General features: G+C 32.1%; 3 protein-coding genes and 1 long non-coding RNA gene across 4 annotated transcripts; 2 read left to right on the forward strand and 2 right to left on the reverse strand.

The window, feature by feature from the left end:
* Positions 1-3277: 3277 nt before the first annotated feature.
* On the forward strand, positions 3278-7627 carry LOC111297948 (uncharacterized). Its single transcript, XM_022892562.2, has 6 exons — positions 3278-3523; positions 4839-4916; positions 5781-5910; positions 6308-6611; positions 6777-6831; positions 7183-7627. The coding sequence occupies exons 1-6, from the start codon at positions 3404-3406 to the stop codon at positions 7255-7257; spliced, it is 762 nt and encodes a 253-aa protein (XP_022748297.1). The 5' UTR covers positions 3278-3403; the 3' UTR covers positions 7258-7627.
* A 1599-nt stretch (positions 7628-9226) lies between these two features.
* On the forward strand, positions 9227-11252 carry LOC111296892 (large ribosomal subunit protein eL6-like). Its single transcript, XM_022891366.2, has 4 exons — positions 9227-9871; positions 9962-10069; positions 10603-10784; positions 10869-11252. Exons 1-4 carry the CDS (start codon positions 9616-9618, stop codon positions 11022-11024), a joined length of 702 nt encoding a protein of 233 aa, XP_022747101.2. The 5' UTR covers positions 9227-9615; the 3' UTR covers positions 11025-11252.
* A 4725-nt stretch (positions 11253-15977) lies between these two features.
* On the reverse strand, positions 15978-17881 carry LOC149515895 (uncharacterized). Its single transcript, XR_016326292.1, has 2 exons — positions 16391-17881; positions 15978-16271 (listed from the first exon to the last, which is right to left on the reverse strand). It is a non-coding gene; the product is annotated as an uncharacterized LOC149515895 (long non-coding RNA).
* Positions 17882-18439: 558 nt separating this feature from the next.
* LOC111297778 (uncharacterized) lies at positions 18440-20287 on the reverse strand. Its single transcript, XM_089741814.1, has 2 exons — positions 20185-20287; positions 18440-20083 (listed from the first exon to the last, which is right to left on the reverse strand). The coding sequence occupies exons 1-2, from the start codon at positions 20285-20287 to the stop codon at positions 18663-18665; spliced, it is 1524 nt and encodes a 507-aa protein (XP_089597940.1). The 3' UTR covers positions 18440-18662.
* Between the last annotated feature and the right edge of the window lie 301 nt (positions 20288-20588).

Consider the following 20588-nt stretch of genomic DNA (forward strand, 5'->3'; position numbering starts at 1 on the left):
CTGAATATCTCCCACTTTGTGATGATGCCACACCATAATATCGGACCTCTTGTCCTGCTTAGTGGTATTATGCTTATGGCTTTTGCTTCATCCGCGTTAAACCTCTCCTGTAATAGCACCATTTTTCATTTCCCTAAGTTGTGGTCAATTAATTTTCCATTAGTTCATTCTCCATCTAGCCTCTCCTTGGTGATTGGATTAAGAAACCCTTATTGAAAGGGACCCCATTTATCATTCCACACTCGAGTCGATCTCCCATCCCCAATTCTCCATCTGGTACCACGCTCCAACATTGGTATGGATCCCCAAATGCTCCTCCATGTTAGGGAAGGGTTATATCCCAGCTTGGAGTTTAGAAAAAATGTTAGTGGGAAGTATTCCGCCTTGAGTTTTTGATGCGCCAATGTTGTGGGATCTGTTAATAATCTCCACCCTTACTTTGCTAGCATTGCCATATTAAATCTTTCCATCTTACGAAACCCTATCCCCCACAATGCTTTTGGCCAGCACATTTTCTCCCAACTAAGCCAACGGAACCTTTTTTTTTTTTTTTTAATTGTTCTGCCTCCACCAGAAATTACTCAAGATGCCATTAAGTTCCACACAAAATCTCATTGGTAGCCGAAAACATCCCATGGTGTAAGTTGGGATTGCCTGTACCACAGCTTTTAGGAACACCTCCTTGCCAACTTAAGAGAGTATTCGACAATTCCGTCCTGCCAGCCGATTGTGCATTCTGTCTTTCAATTCTCCAAATGCCTTCCTCCTATCCCTGCCCACCATCGAAGGTACCCCCAAGTATTTCTCCATATTTGTTGTGGCTTCAATTCCCATTGCCTCTTTGATTTCTATCTGGTTGCTTTCCATTGTGTTACTGTCAAAATAAATAACCGACTTAGCAAAGTTTATACAATGACCCGAGTTGTCTTCATACCTCTGTAGCACGTGCCTCATGACCCCGTTCTCTGTTTTACTTGTTTTGGCAAATAAGATACTATCATTGGCGAAGAACAAATAAGTAGCCCTAGATCCAGTTCTGCTTGCTTGTAGGCCATTCAGCAAACCCTTGATTTGATATTTATGTAGCAGTGATGATAATCCCTCTGTACACGGTAGAAACAAGTACAGAGAAAATAAGTCTCTTTGATGGAGGCCTCTATTGCAGGCTTAAAAGAGTCCGTAATATCACCAACCATAATAGAATAGGATATAGATGAAACACATTTCATGACCATATCAGTCCATTTTTTGTCAAATCACAGCTAGTCATTAGTTTTTTCAAGAAAGTCCCATTCCACCCGATCATACGCTTTGCTCATATCTAGCTTTAGAGCAAAGTATCCATCCTTCCCATATTTCTTACTTTATTTTTGTTTGTACAAATTAAGTAGGATAAAGAGATTTTTATTTTATTTTTATTTGATATTATATGTTATTTTATAAAAAAAATATATAATTAAAAAATATTATAATGAAATTTTTTTTTTTTACTTTTTAATCAAACAATAAATGATAAGATTTTTTTCCTTTCCTTTTTTCTTTATTAATCCAAACAAAAATATCTTTCATTTTCTTTAAAAACATTCTTTTTCATTCTTTTACTTTATTAATATATATCCCTAAATCCAATCTAAAATAATCTAAATCGTCTTCCACCTTAATTGATCCTGCCCAAAAGTAATCTAACCACAACTCTTCATTTGAAGGAACAAAACCATTATTGTGGTAAAAATAAAAAGGTTAAATATAAAAACGATTCACAAATTATTATTTTTTTATCAATTTGATATCTAAAATAATAATCAAATTAATACTTAAATTTTCATTTTATTATTATGTTGCTATTTCAAACTTACGTTGTTAGTCAATTTTACTTATGTGGTATGAACATTTAATAAGATATTGATATATGTCAGTGTTACATCATCAATAAAAAAAATTTAAAAAACTAATAAAATTCTAAAAAAAAATTAAAAATTCTAAAAAATTTAAGAAAACTTAAAAAAATTAAAAAAATCTCAAATTTTAAAAAATCCAAAAAATAAAAAAAAATAAAAAAAGGAATAAATGAATAAAAATAAAATTTCTTAAAATTAAAAAATTCACAAAAACTTCAAAATAGTTAAAATAAAAAATAATTTAAAAAAAAAACAGAAAAATTTTTATAAAAATTGTAAAAAAAATTTTAAAAATTATGAAAAATTTTCAATTTTATGAATCTTACAATTTTAATTATATATATTTTTAATTATTACTTTTTTATTTTTTGGATTTTTATTATAATTTTAAGTTTTCTAATTTTTTATTTTTTCAGAAAATTTTAAATTTTTTTGGAATGTTTTAGAAGTTTGAAATTATTTATTTTTAAAAAATTGCAGACTTTTTCAAAAAAATTTATTTTTTTAAATTTTAAAAAATTTAAGATTTTTTTATTTTTCAGTTGTTTAATTTTTTTAAAAAAATTTTAAGAAAATTTAATTTTTATTAACATTTTCATTTTTTATAATTTTTTGGATTTTTGATAAATTATTCATAATTTTTTTAATTTTTGAAATTATCGTAATTTTTATAATTTATAAAAGTATTTATAGTTTTGGTTTTTTTAATAAATTTTGAAGATTTTAAAAATTGGTTTGAATTTTATAAAATTTTAAGGAATTTTTTAGATTTTTTTTGAAATTTTCACAATTTTTAAAAATGTTTAAGAATTAAAAAAATCTTTTTTTGTATTTTTTAGAATTGTTTTGAATTTGAAATTTTTTATAAATTTTAAAAATTTTAAAAATTTATTAGAAATTTTAAAATTTTTTAGAATTGTTTGAAAATTTTAAAAGACTTTTGAATTTTTTAAAATTTTCAAAAGATTTTAAAAATTTTTAAAGAATTTTTTAAAAAAATTGGTTTTTTTTTTAACTTTTGAAAATTTTATTTAATTTAAAAAAAATTTTAAAAATTTTAGAGATTTTAAAAAAAAATTTTTTATTTTAATTTAACATGACATTGATAATGTGATAGTGATTTGATTTTTTGGCACACTTTAATATTTTTTATACATTAATTTCATTTCAATGAAATTGATTAATGACGTTAATGTTAAATATTATTCTGATAATGAAATGAAAATTTAAATATAAATCCAATAATTTTATAATTTTATTTATTTAAGTGTCTAACGGACAAAAAAATTATAATCTATAAGACTTTTTTATATTTAACCTAAGTAAAAACATAAAGTAAAAAGAGAAAAATTTATCACCCAGTTCGACACCCCGAAAAAGCGAGTCTCCGAGTCAGCCGGTGATATTGTTTTTTTGAAGTTGTATTGTCTCTAGGCAGCGAGCTTCGAACTACATTCTTAGAAAATCTCTGCAAGACTATTTTTTCTTTTGTTGGGAAGAGAGGGATGAATAGGGCAATAAAAGCAGCCATTTTCAACTCACAAAGCAACTATCTTTTCCAGAGGGCTGCCTGCTTCCATTCCACTCCCGTCCTTGAACATAAAAGACGCAACCATTGGCAATTTGTAAGCTTTTTTTCTTTTCAATTAAAAAGATTTTTGTACTTTGGAACATGTTTCCTTTTATGGGTTTTGTTTATTTTTTGAAATTTTGCAGTATTTTATTTATAATTTCTGGTGTCTTAGATTATATAATTTGGGTTAAGAGAATGCTTATCAAAATAAAATTTTGATGCCTTTTCTCTCCTTATTTTGGATAAGTAAAATAAATGATAAAGTAGGAACCTTTTTGCTATCTGAGGTTACATATAATATGTAAATGAAGACTTAGGATTCTTGGTTGATTTTTGTTTGGTATCTGTGATTTTTTTCAGTGATTGAATATATTGGATTGGTAAAGAAGAGAAATAGACGAAACCTGTGAACTTGATTCCATATTTAATGAGTAGTTTCTAATTTGAGATCATTAAGTGCAAAATGCTGGATTTTCATGTAGTTCAAATAGGAAATTCTGAATTTGGTTCAAATTTTGAATGGTAGATGTCTCGGAACTCATTGATGACATTTATTTTACTTTAATTGCTAAACTTTTTGTTTATGTTGTTATTTCAGTCTACTGTAAAACTTTTCTTTGTTTATTCTAATATGTATAAAGTATTATGTTTGCCAATTTCTCTTGGTTATAATGTTCTCTTAATTAAATGTATTAATATATTTCTAGAAAATGGAAACTAGCAGTCATTGGTATTTTTTCTGCTGTGGAACCAGTTCTAATTCTATAACTATTAGGAGAATGAGTTGAGGTTTTAAGACAAATACTTTTTTGCCTAAGATATGATACTGGATGAAGCTATTGAAAGAAATGGATTTGTGTTTTGGAGCACTTAGGAGTTGAATATTTTTGTTGAATACTTGATCATTAATTGACACATATGAAAATGAGTATTTATTTAAAGAATCTATTATTGAGTTGATTGCAGATTGCAAGAATTCTCTAGGATGATTGAATTCAGGTTTCTCCTTTTCTTAGTTCTGTGCTGCTGGACATGTGTTATATGTTTTAGGCATTGGTCACACTCTCTTCAGGGTATTATTTTTTCTCACTCTTTTCTAAGCAGGAAGCATGCCCTCGGAGATTAGTGCTGCTAGGTGTAATGGGATTGTTGCTGATTGCTTTCAGCCAAATTCTTTTACTCCATTAGGAGAATCTATTTTCTTTTGGTTAATTATACCAGCGACCTAGGCAGAAAATTCTTGTGAAATTTATTGTTGTTGGTTGTTATTCTTTTCATTGAACTTGCAATACTTGAAAATTTCTATTATTCTTTTCAAACTTTGAATGATAATATCATGCAATTCTCGTAACTTTTTTTGTTTGCAGGTTAAGAGGCCCAGAAGGCTACGTGCAAAACAACAATTATTGCGCAATATTGGTGCTTATGCAGACTACATATTGGAGGTTTATATTCTTGTTGATTACTTGTTTATCTAGTTTAGGTTAAAATTCAAATAAAATCTGTACACTTACGGAAAAGCAAACATAATCCTGTGGGTTCAAAAGTTGCATTATGGAGGACTTGTATTGCAGTGGCCCATGTCCTTCTGTTAGACGCCCCATGATAGTCAGTTATTTACTCATGTGCTATTCCATTCCCGAGGGGAGCTATCCTACATTTTGGGATTCCCATGCACATGATTAGGTGCAGCTTCTGCCAGTCAGATATAATGTGTACTTGCGCAGGATCAACATTTGCTGCAGTGACCTTCAAATTTAGCCAGTCATGCTTACTTTTGAATTGGAACTACTACTTAATGTAGTCAAGAGTCAAGACCTATATCCATGAACTTGCCAGTTAAGCTTATTCCTTTGCTAAAAACCTGGTAATATAAAATGATAATATTGCTACTTTCTGAACTATGAGCATAGTGGATAGCTTCGAATGAGGATGCTATATTACTGAAAAGGGAATTACTAAAAATAATGTTTGCCATGTTGAAAAAAATTTTAGTTGATTTTTTATGGAATCAAAGTTGGTTTTGTCCTTTTTTGCTATAAATCAGCATAAGAATTCTTGTTTAAGCGTTTGTAAGGAAGGTAGAATGTTCAACTTCTTAAAATTACAATAACATGTTTAATTCTAAATGCAAAAGCTGGAAAAAAAAGAACTTTTTAATGCTCTAGGTTGTGCTAGTAATACATATTGCAGAAGTTTTTCTTCACATATTAGTAATCTTTATACATTTAACTTATTAGAATTATATTGTTTTTATTAAATCTTTGATTGAAAGGGTTTCGATTGTGATTTGGCCATTCTGTTTTTAGAGCTGGAAAGATGAGTTTCATGAAGATGATCCATCATCAAGCAGAGGCCCCTCGTGGTTCAAAAAGCAGTACAGTAAGAGATCCAGAAGAGATTGGCCTGGCAATAGGGAATTTCAATACAGGGGTAGAAGTAAGGATGTGAATGACTTGGCTTTATGATTTGTTAATCTTTTAAAACTTTTCATTATCACTCCCCTAAATATATTACATGACATATGAAATTAGGCCCATCTAAAGGGGCCTCTAGATTGAATTTTGTTCTTATTTTTCGAGGGAGTGGCCTTTTTAAATCTTAGTTTTTGGCCTACACCTGGCTTTACTTTAATAATGGTCATTCAGTGTTGGATGCAATGCTCATTTCTCCATTTTAATCATCTCATAATCATTCAATTACCTACAACAATTTATGCCCTTATTCTGAAAACTTTTTGAAACTTCATTTGGTAGTTATAGCATGTTGCATGTACTAGCATGTTATCCTCCTGGATTCAGTGCTAGAAACTTACCGCTTTTGAACACTTGGTCAGGACCTTTTGAGTTTTGTGAAGACAATGATGATGACATCGAGAGCATATTTGGGTCTGCATTTGGTGGAAGCCGGTTCTTTTATTGGTCCTTCATTAATGAGGAGAATCCTCAATGGAGGAACTCATCCAGATACTCAAATAAGTATGAGGAATATTGGAAGTGGAGACATCGATTTGATGAGGATTCTGACTCCTCAACAGAATCTGGTACTTCTGAGAGTTCAGACCAAGAGACGATTGCAGACAGGCAGGCCCTTGGGCTAAGTGCATCTGGCCCTCTAACACTTGAAGACATTAAAAATGCGTGAGTTCTTTGTTCTGTTTTGCAAACACCATTGTATTTTTTATTCTTTCTTTTTGGGTACATACAGTAACCTTGTAAATTGTTTCTGTTGTTAAAAGCACTAATGGCTGCTTTTTAAAGGATATTTCTCTATGTTTTCTGATTGCTTCATTTTCTAATTTTTAGATATCGAGCCTGTGCACTGAAATGGCATCCAGATCGTCATCACGGCTCTTCCAAGGTATCAACATTCCCCATTCATTAGGCTACTTCGTTTGCTGTTCTGCTTAGAATACTAGACCGATTTGATTGATTTGTGGAAGATTCAGGATCATCCCTTTATAAAGAAAAATATTATAGTATTTTGATATCTAAATTCTAGACATTATTATCTACTTTTAGAAACATTGTACAGCAGTTAAGCTTCTTATTTATTTAACCAAACTTGTACTGGTTTTTATGGCTACATTATAGACACCAGACTAGTAATATTATCATGTTGACTTCAAACTGTTATTTTCTTTTTGATTGCCCATATTATCATGTTCAACTTCTGTTCTAGCAAACTGATCATCGAATGCACATTGAGCAGGCTGTTGCGGAGGAGAAATTCAAGCTTTGCAACTCAGCATATCAGTCTTTGTGTGATAAGTTGGCTGTGAACTGAGGATTCTTTTGAAGCATGTTCTCTAGCTTTCTTCAAGCCACTATATTTCTTCGGAGGTGAGGAAATCTGTCATGTTTATGACAGTAAGATTGACATTTTGTAGTTTAGATTCATTGAGATAATGGTGCTGTGTTGTGGGCTACGTGAATTCAGTTTCGTTCCCCCCCATGTGTACTGTGGCATAAACACCAGCTGTGGTGATTTTATGTGATTTAACATTTAAATGCATCATAAGTTATACTATCATTTATCAAGAATGATGACAAGAATGAGCCTCTCTGTTTCTCATCTGGGTTGGTTGCCAGAATTGAGGGGGACTATGAATAACCGATGATGATATTCCAAACACTTCCATCCTTTCCCAGTCTCACAGCAGATATTATTATTAGATTTAGTTCAAGTTTTCTGAAGATGGGATTATTGGGAAATGGAAGGATCTTGCCTGCTCATGAATGATCTGTGCTTAGTGAAAAACATGTATGATGGAACGGTTTTAAATTGGAACAAGGAAATATGTTCTGGAAATGTTGATGGTAAGCGTGAAACTTTTTGGAAGTTTGCATCTTACTTTGTTACTGTCTTATTGATTGGTAAAAAAAAAAAGAGATATAATTTTTTTTTTTTAACTTTTCGACATTCCCAAATTTTATTAGTATAATGATAGCAGTAAGATTCCAACTACTTCTGTCACGATACGGTCATATTATTAAAAAAAAAAAGATACAAGTTCTAACTTGATACAAATGCCATAAATTTTGTGATGTAATAATTTTTATGTTTTATATATAATATTAAATAAATAAATAAATTATCATATCTAATTGTAACTTGATTTTGGCCAAAAAAATAAAAAAAAAAATCTATCTTGACTCAGTTCGAATTATCACCAAGAGCGGAGGATTTGAACCAGATCTTGATCATCCAAAGTTTCAAAGAGGAAACAAGGAAAGCACACGAACAGAAACTTATTCCTCCAAGCAAAAAACACCCTAGGGAAATAGAGTCCAAAATCATTAACATCATCGACCAACGGCAATGTGTTAAATTCATCGTATTCCGTATCACAATCATCATCTGAAAACCAAACTAACCCATTGATTTAACTCTTCTCAATTTCTCTCCCTTTCTTTTTTACCGTACTTCTTTTTTTTTTTTTTATAATTGTTTGACTTCGTAATGCTAAAAGCTATCCAAATTCTTGGTTGTTCATCTGGGTTTATCTCTCAAAGACTAAAGAAGCCTCATTCTGGTAATGAGTTTTCTTTGATTCCTTCAAAAACAAGCTACAACTCAACTTCTTTGTTTCTGCATCCCTTTTGGGCTCCAAATACTCGGTCTTTAAGAGTGATTCGAATGTTCTCGACTCAGACCGACTCCAACTCAGTTGCCCCTATCCATTGCTGCATGTTTAATGTTGCATTTGTTGTTGACATTTGAACTAGTGAAGAAAAAGATGGATGATGGCCCAATACTAGAGTATGTGCATAGATTGTACCATGAATTGGGAATACATGATTTGACAGTGCAAACTGTGTGAACCTCTTACCTCTTTTTTCACCTATTTTCATTGGATTTATGAAATTGGCGCTGGGAAAAGAACTTTATATTGGAGTCAATCTCGAATAAACTTCTTGGGTCAAACTGACCATTCGGAGAATAATATTTTATAGCAATTTATATTATATCTCTATTTAAGAAATTTCATGGGGCTTCACCTACTTGATTTTTTTTTTTCTATTTTCATTCTCATTTTTCTGGTTTTACTAGTGTACTCGTTAGCGCCATCAATTTCCTTTTTTTCAGCTCTTGATTAGATCTAAGCATTGCTAAAATGATACGATTTAAGATTTTAACAGAAATAATATGAGTTTGATAAAAAAAAAGTTTTATATATAAATTATAATATAATAATTTTTATATTTTATATGTATTTTATATGAAATAGATGAATAAGAATACATAAATAATTAAATCTACTTTTAATTAAACTCTTCAGCATATATGAAAATTTACATCAGGTAATTTACAAAAATCCCTCTAGGTGTGGTATCCTTTAATAATTTTTATATGATATTTGTCTTATCATTTTAGCCAACTCAAGCTTAAATTTATAGAATTGAGTTTATTTATCAATTTGCAGCAAAGAACTGTACATCTTTCTTCAATTCGTAAAAACCGTAGGAGAATTGATTTGATATTTAAAACTTTTTCTTCAATATTATTTAGAAGGAAATTAAAAGTAAAAAAAAATAATAAAAAACCCTCAGTTTGCAATACATTAACGTTTTGGGGTTCTGTTCTTATCGACCTTTCCAAATCACACGAGGAGTTGCAGCAGCGGAGCAAAGAGTTGCAGTAATGGCGGCGAAAAGGAAGACCCCAGTCAAGAGTCGAAACCCAGATCTTATACGTGGAGTAGGAAAGTATTCCAGGTCTAAGATGTATCACAAGCGTGGCCTTTGGGCTATCAAGGCCAAAAACGGCGGCGTTCTGCCTCGCCATGACCCCATTCCCAAGGCCCCCGCTGCCGCCGAGAAGTCACCCAAGTTTTACCCTGCTGATGATGTCAAGAGGGCGCTTCTTAATAAGCGCAAGCCTAAACCCACCAAACTCAGGTTCCTTTTTTCAAATGATTATTTTTTTATTTGCTCGTAGATCTCTAAAGATATGTTTCTTGTTGTTGGGTTTGGTTTATTTTTTTTTTGAGCGAGCATTACTCCAGGGACGGTGTTGATTTTGTTGGCTGGGAGGTTTATGGGCAAGAGAGTTGTTTTCTTGAAGCAACTTACTTCTGGACTCCTTTTGGTTACTGGTGAGCTTATTTATTTTATTTTATTTTTATTTAATAGTAATTTTGCTAGTTGAAAACATGTATTGTACACATTTTACTACTGCCCTTTATTAGTTATTTTGATGAAGTGAAATCAGTAAACTGTGAAAATGTAACTTTAAAGCAATTGCAGCTAATACTTTCTTATTGATTTGTCTATGCCACATATGGCTTCATAAATATCAGCAGTAGTACGGTCATTAAATGTATTTTGTATTGTTTTTGAAGAAGCACAATGTTGCATTCTCGATTTCGTGTGCTTGTATATAGAATAATCCATTTGACATTCAAAATGCTGGAGTTTGAGTGCAGCTATCGTGAAAACTTGATGCTTTTACTAGTATTTTTTTTTTCATTACTGTTCTTAGTATCTACTTTTGCCTCTTGTGGTTTATGAGGCTGGGTTATCGTAATGTGTAGGCTGTTCTTCATATGTTAGTGGTTCTCTCCTCTATTGAACATTTTTATGGTTTGTGCTTGCTTGGCTTAAATTTGGGAATTTCATTTCATTGTAGGACCATTCAAGATTAATGGTGTTCCTTTAAGGCAAGTGAACCAATCCTACGTTATTGCTACTTCCACCAAGGTTGACATCTCAGAAGTTAATGTAGATAAGTTTGATGACAAGTACTTTGCCAAGGAAGTAGAAAAGAAGAAGAAGAACGGTGAGGGAGAGTTTTTCGAAGCTGAAAAAGAGGTTTGTTCCTGCATTTTATTATAATTTATGCAACCCTAATCTTGTCCGTCTAATTTTATTGTGCTGATATTCTATTCTTTGTAGGATAAGAAGACACTGCCAGATGACAAGAAAGAAGACCAGAAAGCCGTTGACGCATCTTTGATAAAGTCAATTGAGGGAGTCCCAGACTTGAAGGCCTACCTTGTTGCCAGATTTTCTCTCAAGTCCGGCATGAAGCCTCACGAGCTTGTCTTCTAGAGGGAATTTTGCATTTCGTTTTGCTATGCTTTACTTTGGTATTCTTTTGGTTTAGAGTTTTGAGTGGTTGTATTGTCAGATATATATGGGCAAAACCTAAATTTTTAATTACAACCTTTTGTCATGCGAAGTAGTTAAGTTTTACTTTGATTGTGTTTTTTATTGGAGCTTGTTCTAAGCAACGGCTAATCGTTTAATCCATTGTTTATGTCAGCAGTTTTCCTTCCAAGAAGATTTCTTTTCTTTTTTTTTATTCTTAAAGTGAGGTCAAATGGAAACATTGTTTATCATACACAATACTTACTACCAGAGCATTCACGATACTAACAGGTTTTCATTTGTTCAGTTAATTTCAATATTTTATTTTATTTTTATTGGCCGAATTACTTAAAATCAAAATAACATTAATTGTATTCAGCTGTTTGATCTAATAGTGAAGACAATTTTAAAGAAGATATCAAAATCGAGAGTTCGAACTTTAACCTTTCCTCCTCCCTTTAATGTGCCTCCTTGAATTATTAAAAATAAAAATTAATTGGTATTTAGAAAAACAGTAATTTCTCCATGTTTGCCGTTTAGATACTATAGTACTTTAGATACGTTTGAATTTGAAATCTTTTTTTTTTAATAATTTTCAAATACAAAAATATACTAAATCTTAACTAATTTACGCTACACATGATATATATTTTGCTTTCACAATTTGTATAATAAATGAAATTCAAATCCACCTTCTCAAATTTATTTTTACAAACATAACATTAGATTTAGTCAATTTGGTAAAAGTTAATCTGTACAAAAAGAAAGCTATAATTTCTAAAGAAAAATTTGTGAAATGGCACTCTGGCTGGCATAACTCCTTGGCATTATCTGACAGATATTGGTTTTTTGGTGCTACTAACTTTATGGCAACAATTTGCAGGCCTAGAGGTTAAGTTCCTTTTCATCCTGGCTTTAAAAAAGTCTTTGGGGCCATGAGCCTCGCTTTCTTATTCAATACTTTGGGGTTTAAACGATCAACATTTTTTATGAATTATTTTAAATATATTCAATTTTTACTTATTTATTAAATTTAATAAATAGTTTTGAATAATATTTTTATATTCATTTCTTAAATAAATTAAATACGAACAAAATTTTATTTGATTTATTTATGTTAACGAATAAAATTTGTTTAAAAATCGTTTAAAATTTGTTTATATTTATTTAAGATTTGTTTATTATTTAATAATAACAACAATAATAATAAATTATTTGTTTATTTTTAATTTTATAATTATATGTTTATTGTTTATAAACATTCTTATTTATATGTATTTATTAATATATTCATTTAATATTTACAAACGAATTTATTTAACTTAAACAAATTAAACACAAATTGAATTCGAATATCTTTTTATTTAAACAAATTAAACTCAAATTTAATGAATAATTTTTTTACCAAATACAAATCAATCCCAAATAACCTTAAAAATAAATGAATAAACTGCAAATATATATTCGTGTATTCATAATTGAGTCATTTATAGCAATATTAGATATACACGAAAGTTTTCTTTTTTTCAATCAATTTTCTTTAACTTTTGCAACAGTGAAAAATAGTTAACAAATTAAGTATTGGTTCCATAAAAAAACCAACTTAATAATTGGTAAAATGAAAGATGAAAACGGTGACTTCCTTCCAAGACATCCAAACAAAAGAAAGCCAAAAAAAAAATGAAAGTGTTCAAGACAGTTACTACAATTATTCAAAAGCCCACCTTTTATTGGTTGAGCATGTGGCAGACTGGCAGTTATACCCTAAAAGACTATATATCTCATAAATACAAACAGTAAAACATTTTGTAAAGCACTAGAATAGAATAGACTCAAAGTGGCAAGGGAGAGGAAAAGTACCGCATCAACAGTACCTTCAGTCGTATGTTGATCTGCCGCAAACATTATGCTGCAGAAGTGTTTGCAAAAGGAGATGAAAGAAAAACCATTTGATGTTTAGTTACAAGTTGACCAAGACGTAGAGTATAGTTGAAAAATGTTAGTCATTACATGTTTGATCAGGTGATGTTAGATGATACAAATGAAAAGCATAACCAGTCGAATAATTTGGCATCTGCACTGCAGTGCTGAATGATGGATATAACTGAAGGTCAAGCGTTACACCTGTATAAGGCTCCTGCAGTTCACAATTGTTTGCACTAGCAGCATGGAAGAAGGGCATAAATTTGGGGTGAGAGAACATGTCAAAATTGGCAATAGATTTCTGAAACTGTCGCTTTTAGTACAATCTGAACATAGAAATTTCTGCAGTCAGGAAAAAAGAAAAAAGGAGATTTAATTATTTAATTACTAAGTATTCAGATTAAAATAAACAATTAAATGAGGACGTGAGGAATATTTTCCCAATTCCTTACAAGTTACATCTTGGTCAAAGTTTCTGGGTTTGCGTTACCTATAGGGTCTGCTTCTGATGTAGTGATGCACATCGAAGAAATCCATGTAATCCGGATCAAAATAAACTTGAAAAATAAAACAAAAGATAACAATACATCCTAGAGTTGCATAATCATCTCAATGAGAGGATCCCAACATCTCTCTGGACTAATTGTTGGAGTGATTTGTCATAAAAGACTCTTGAATTTTGATTTCTTGAGTTCCGTAGAACTGATGCAACTCTCTGCGAATCCATATTGGTAAGATCCAAGAGATATCATATAGATAAGAGAAAGATTTGAATAAAAGTTTTCTGGTCAATGGTTGAAATCCTAGAAAAGAGATTCAAAAGAAATTGAAGAAGAATTGTTCGACTGGGTTGATCAACTCTTGTCCAGACAATTCCATGATCCATTTGGAGAATGAAGATTCTCTCCATTATCTTCCTTCTTTCAATACAAAATATGTATAATTATGTGTATAACTTTATTCAGTGTGCAAGTGTCAAGTTTTGAAGCTCTTTTTCATCCATTCCAACACAAAAGATGTCACTTCCAATCAATTTTGTGTCTGTCAATATCATGTTAACTTATGTCTAACTTTATGCTGTGTCAACTTTATAACAATTTTTGTATCAAATTTATTTTATGTCAATTTTATGTTGTATCAATTTTATTAAAAGTACTTCAATAAAAATAAAAGAATCAACAATTTATTAAAACTACTTTATTAAAATTATTTTATTAGTTTGTTTGTATGTGATAGTCATGAATCCCTTAAATCATATCACGTCTTTTTTTTTTTTTCATGCGTATATAAAATTGTAACTCTTTCTTTGATAAAACATTAATTCAATTTCTCTCCTAATTTCTATGGTAAAAATCTCTTGTGAAATAAAAATGCATTTTTAAATTTCCTCTCATTTATTAAAGTTATTTTATTAAAGTTATTTTAATTAGTTTGTTTGTATTTTATAGACCTCTTAAGTCATATTAAGTCTTATTCATTTGTTTTTCTTTTCTATATAAGCTTGTAACTCTTTCCTTGAGAAGGTAGAGTTTAGAATGATCATAAAATCACTTGTAAGAAGCTTTTGTAAAATATAAAAGTACGTGTTTCTAAACTCTTTATTTTTTGGTTATTTTCATTCATCCGAATCTTAATTTTAGAGTTCGATCTTAATTTTTATATCATAATTTATAGTGATACAAGTTAGTGAATCCTCTACATTAGAATTCTTGTAAGAATTTTTGTAGAGTCAGTAAATAGACTATCGATTCATTAATAAAGAAAAATTATAGAATCAAATAATATTAAAATAAACTTATATAGTGAAAGGCCGATTTTACTGCTATTCCAGTAGCCAAGACTATCTTGAATGTGGTAAGGACGATACATTATTACTATTAGTATTCATTTAACAAAGGAAAATGAAAAATTTTTTATAGCTTGATATACCTATTTTCTTTCAATCCTCCGTTAGCACTTTTTTTATTTCACTAATTCAATAAGTGAACTTTACCATGATCTATCTTGTAAATTATTACAAAAATTTCCAACCTTTGGCTGTTAGCAGCTGATTTATATTCTTGTTTACAGGCCTGTTTCCATATTTTAACAACTAGCTTAAATTGTGGCAATTAACCAGCATTTGCACGTGACTTTGTAATGTACTGTGAGATACAAGTACTATAAAAATGACTGTTGTGGACGATAGTTGTTAGTCTTTGTTCTTGTTACGACATCTAATCTGCTTTTTCCTTCTCTTACTTTTTGCATTTTTTCTTTTTTTTTTTTTTCCATAATTTTCCACTCCTATTATTCTTTCTCCTGTTCTCCTACCAATCAAAGCTCAACTCACGCTGGAAGCTTAGGCGATAAGGCCGCCACTGCTTAATCACAATAAATTGTGACATCGCAATTTGGTATAAAAAATTTGGAAAGTATGTTATAATATATAATTGAGAATTAAATATAAATTTATAAGTCTTTCAAAATTTTTACGAGACAAAATTTTAAGATTATTTAATTAAAATAAATAATATCTTATAAATTAAGTTGGAATTTTTATATACAAATAAAAAAATTCATGCTGTTTTTACCTTTTTTAATATAACTTATTGATTGTATCTGATCTTATTTGGAGGACGAATTTTTCTTGCATCATTTAACACGTCATGCATTTCTTCTTTGAATTGTTCAATTGCATATGGGTAGATTACTTTTATTTGATTGTGCCTGCTGTGTACAAAAGATTGTCGTCTGATGCTCTCAGAAAATAATGGAATGTAATAAAGTGGAGTTTCTTTCAAAAGGAATGATAAATTTGGTGATCTTAAGGAACTCAAAAGAAAAAGGAAATTTTTATGTTTATGTTCAACAGCTACCAGGAGTCATGAATTTTCGTTGGAATGCTGGCAAGAAGCACCACTTTGATGTTTGATGTTTAATCTTCCAAAAAAAAACCAGAGGGATGTGATTAAGTGCAAGAAAATTTTGAAGCATAGACAGAATCAATGGTGAAAGTAAAAAACTTGACTTGTCCAAACGGTTCCCATTCAATCACAAACGCGGAATGTACAGTAAGAACATTTAAAAAAGATAAATGAGGTTACAGAAGAGGGGGCCATAGTCTAGCTAGCTAGGTACGATCAACCATGAGAGGTCCAACCTAGGGTCATAACCAAGGCAAGTTTTTCCTCCACAAAACGTGCCCATAGCTCCTTGCCTGATCCAACACCCCTTTCACCCATAACACCCTCTCACCCTCCTTGCACAACCAACTTTTTCATGTTTCTATGCTTCTTTATTGGTCTGCAAATGTAACAAAAAGTTTGGTTAACAACCTCAATGGGACATATGATCAGTTGCTTACTTTAGGTTTTACTCCAAAAAGACGTACTCCAAATAATGGCAGCATCTAGATTAAATACCTGACAAAGTGACAACCCACCTGAGAAAGGAAGATAGCAGCACTTTGCTGCTGCTTGTCAAGACAAGACAAATTAAACTCCAGATTACCACTCTCGGCTAACACATAGAATTCATCCAATTGAAGCTCTTACTCTCTGCCTGAACAGATCGATGGTCTCGATGAAAGCTTCAACCAGATGCTTCTAGAAGAAGCTGCTATTGGTGATCTATAGATTTAAACTTGTCCAGACTTTGTTTGAAGAAGCCTGAGAGTAAGCCGGCTATTAATTCTTCTGTGGGATCCCCTGAACATTCAACTACTTGCAGCAACAATGATGCTCTATCGATAGAAATCGAGACTTGAGCTTGTGCAATGGTAGATGTATAGTAGCCATGACCGGGACGGTGACAAGGGTGAAGCATCTCATCCATATGCACATGAACAAGGCAGTTGTGCAAGGGGATGAGAGAGTGTTTCGGGTAAAGAGTATGTTGCATCAGCCAAGGAGCTTCAAGGCATATTTTGTAGTGGAAGAACTTGCATCGATTACAACTATAGGATAGTCCCCGGATGCGTTCCTCGCACTGGTGGTAAACATATTGCAAGAGACATCACTCATCAGTCATTTGTGATCTTTAGAGAATCAGAAGGGTGAGGAGTCAGGGACTCCATCCCCTCCCCTCAAGGGTCCGGAACTTAGGCTGATCTTTGTGAGAGCATAAGATATATAGATGGGAAAGTGGGGCTAATTAATTAAAGGTGTATAGGAGAGTGGATGGTAGTGTCGAATTACAGGAGTTTTTTAGTAGATGGTAAATACAACCATACATGAAACTATTACCATGTGCAACCTCTTTAACTATTTATCGGTAGATTTTTTGAGTCCTTGGTCTCAACAAATCATTTCCTACAACCATCAGTATCTTCTGATGAAATATTGTTCTCTTATATTAACAAAATTGACAGAGGCTAAAGAAAATTGAACAAAAACAGTGACAAGAAACCTTAAAAAGCAGTTGTAAAAGAGCAAAAGCACAGTGTCTATGCTGTCAACCTTCAAATGCACAATGTGAGCTAGAGCATTGTGCTTAGAATACAGTCAAACAAGTTTTGCAAGTGTCTAAACTTAGTCATAGTCGTATAAACCAACATGCTTTGCTGTAAACATAAACTTTAATTAGTGTACACGAGAGCAGCTATTTGCAAAGATCAGCAACGCTCAATCCCATCGTCCATCAGATATCTTCAGAGAGAACACATTAATGAAAAGGCAATAAAATAAAATAAAATAAAAAGACAAAAGCAATTAATATTGCCACAAATGTTCAGTAGTAATCCCAATGGAACATCTGTATTGCAGAAATAAATAACTATTAGCCATGGCTAGAAAATAATAACAAATAAAACGACACAAGCAATTAATGTTCTTCATTCCTAGCAGAACTGAACTCCAATTGGTAAGATGGAAGAGAGAAGAAATAAAGGAAAATATTTTAATCTAATGGATGAGTAACAAAATAGCTCGTACCAAATTTTTTTTCCTTCTTTATCTCTGTCTGTTTCCTACCAAAAGGATAAAAACTGCCACATGCATTGCGTGGAGGCTATCATCAATCAGGACTAGGTGTAAACTCTAGTTTTACATCCTCCAATAAAAAGATCTCAGACCTTTTGCTCGATGGTCAGGTAGGGTTCCAAAAGCACCAGAATGTTTTCTCCCTTGATATTATCCATCCAAATCTTTCTTTGCTGGAATGATTTGATGTATAGATTACACTCGCCAAAAAACAAAAAATCTTAAAATTGACTCAAGTCAAAATCTAAGTTAAATGAAAGAGAGATAAAATCAAGGTCTACATCTATATCTATATAGGGATGAAGTCTCAGTTTTAAAACAGATTAAAATAAATAGCAAACATCAACTAAGGGAAAGAAAAAAAAAAAAAGAAGAAAGATGGAGAAGACTTGGAAGTAAATACAATGCTAATAGGGATGAAATCTGAGTTTCGAAAGAGATTAGATAAAATATTGTGGGAGAGATGAACCTGCAACATGAATTAAGGGAAAGAAGAACGTACCAAAATAATATTTAAACCATGGAACAAAAGGCATATGAAGTTGATGATGATCACTCAAATAATGTCTAATTAAATTAGCAAATCATAATAACATAACTGAAAAAGATATAAAAACGAGATTAAACATGAACAGATTAAAGTATTATAAAACTCTTGGCTCCTTCATAATTTGATCACGTACCAGTTGTCACCTGCAACCTGTCTTTTTCATCATCAGTCTTGAATGGGAATGAAATTAGAAGCTGACAACTGGAGGCTTTTCATGTGGCTGATATAGGTGCATTCCGGTTCTTCACACTCAACACCCAAGTCTAAGCAAACGTGTTGTACGGAAACAATACTGTGTGGGTGATCCTCGTGTCTGAATTTTATCCCCCGCTTGATAAAAGGGTATTGCGCAAGAGTACATTTGGGATGGGCAGTAAAGTTACATTCTGGACAACAATAAAACCAGTAAGATGGGTCTCTTTTCTCTTCGCAAATGTCACAATAATATTGACTTGGATCATCACCATCACGATAAGTAAGTGTCAGAGGATGTTCATCATATTTCTGCTTAGTTGTCTGTGGTAGTGAAATACATGCCCAATGCAATGCGAAATTGCAATCTTTACATCGGTAACCATCATGCATTTTATCCCCATAAGCACTACAATTTCCTTTATACTTGATATCAAAGAAGAGGGGGTGCCTACGTCCTTGATGTTCAAGGGTATCAGAAAGAGCAAAACATCGAAGGCAGACACCTTGTGCTAATTCTTCAAAGTAGTAGTTGAAACCACTGCTGTAAAGCTTGCAGAGAAGACAATTTAAAATGCCATATGGAAAGAGAACAAATAGGCGTCCATCAAGCCAATATCGCGTCTTCATTGGCAATTTAGCACACGATTTATGAACAAAGAAATCACACTGCTTACAAAAGTAAAAAGGACCTGTTATGGTTCGCATGCACCCATCACAATATCTATCACTCTTTATCTCCTCGCTAAGCTGCAGGTTATGTTGATGGATGAAATGTTTGATTTCGGTGGCTGTTACATCCTCTGCGGAAGTCATTGAGTCTTCGAGAATCAATCTCAAGGTCTCATTTTGTGTTTGATCTTCAACCATCTCTTCCAACCAGTATCTGTCAATTGCGCAATTCTCATGACCTATATACTTGCAATCTGAGCAATAATAACTCCCATACTCTGCATGTACTTCATTATAACAAATTCTACAAATCCACCTCCTTTCACACTCATTTTCCCAAAGAAAATATGTATGGGAAATTGGCTGAACATGAGTTATTTTGACAACTTTTGGTAGTGAAAAACATTCCTTGTGAACCGCAAGATTACACGTCTTACATATATACGGGATACAATCTTCACCGGTGCCACAAGCATCACCAATGAATGACATTGGCTTTGAAACACGGTTGAATGGGTGTTCATGGCTCCCAATTTCAAGCTGGCTTGAAAAAATATGTTTTAACCTTGAGGCCAAAATCGCAAATCGAACAATGATTAATAAATTCCTTAATGCGGTTTTTGCATAAATGGGAAGAACACATCTCTTGATAGGAGGTGCATTAGTCAAAAGGACAAGAGGGTGTTTGCGGTGAGATGGGTGAGTAATTTTAGGAGGCAGTTCTGCACATTCTTGTGAATGTAAAAATAACAATCTGGACAACTGTAGATATGACCTGGTGTTGTTTCCTCGCAAGCGGTACAAAGAAATATTCTGACTATACCCTTCTTTTTTGCGGTGAAGATGAGAGGGTGGGCATGGCTAGTGCTGGTGAAGTTTGGAAAAGTCCCCAGCGACAAATTGTAAAAGTAAAGCACATTTGACATCGATACCATAATCACAAGATGAACAATGGTAAACGATTTCACATTGATCGAAGCAATTAAGACAAAAACAGTAACAAAAGGGGTTTGGTGGCTTCTTTTGAAGACTTAAGAGTGTGTCTGTGGTAGAATGGAAGATCAATTTTGAGAGTTAGATCGGCACATATCTTATGAAGGTAAAACTTACAATCAGTGCAGCAGTAGTAGCTTCAATCCTGTATTGGCTCCTCACACATTGAGCAAACTACTTGTTCACTTCCATTCTTTTGCACTAACACCGGTGGATGATCACGGCTCCAATTTT

The sequence above is a fragment of the Durio zibethinus genome, chromosome 12 (genome assembly GCF_047325235.1).
Source record: "Durio zibethinus cultivar Kanyao isolate XHJ-2024 chromosome 12, ASM4732523v1, whole genome shotgun sequence".
Classification (NCBI taxonomy): Eukaryota; Viridiplantae; Streptophyta; class Magnoliopsida; order Malvales; family Malvaceae; genus Durio; species Durio zibethinus.

Excerpts from the sequence above, each read along its gene's own strand:
- LOC111297948 (XM_022892562.2), top strand. The coding sequence starts at position 3,404 with ATGAATAGGGCAATAAAAGCAGCCATTTTCAACTCACAAAGCAACTAT. Across the intron at positions 5,911-6,307 it reads ATTTCAATACAGGGGTAGAA|GACCTTTTGAGTTTTGTGAA; the intron begins GTAAGGATGTGA and ends ACACTTGGTCAG. Across the intron at positions 6,612-6,776 it reads CTTGAAGACATTAAAAATGC|ATATCGAGCCTGTGCACTGA; the intron begins GTGAGTTCTTTG and ends TCTAATTTTTAG.
- LOC111296892 (XM_022891366.2), top strand. The coding sequence starts at position 9,616 with ATGGCGGCGAAAAGGAAGACCCCAGTCAAGAGTCGAAACCCAGATCTT. Across the intron at positions 10,070-10,602 it reads TGGACTCCTTTTGGTTACTG|GACCATTCAAGATTAATGGT; the intron begins GTGAGCTTATTT and ends ATTTCATTGTAG. Across the intron at positions 10,785-10,868 it reads TTTTCGAAGCTGAAAAAGAG|GATAAGAAGACACTGCCAGA; the intron begins GTTTGTTCCTGC and ends TATTCTTTGTAG.
- LOC111297778 (XM_089741814.1), bottom strand. The coding sequence starts at position 20,287 with ATGTCAAATGTGCTTTACTTTTACAATTTGTCGCTGGGGACTTTTCCA. Across the intron at positions 20,084-20,184 it reads CTTCACCGCAAAAAAGAAGG|AACTGCCTCCTAAAATTACT; the intron begins GTATAGTCAGAA and ends AAGAATGTGCAG.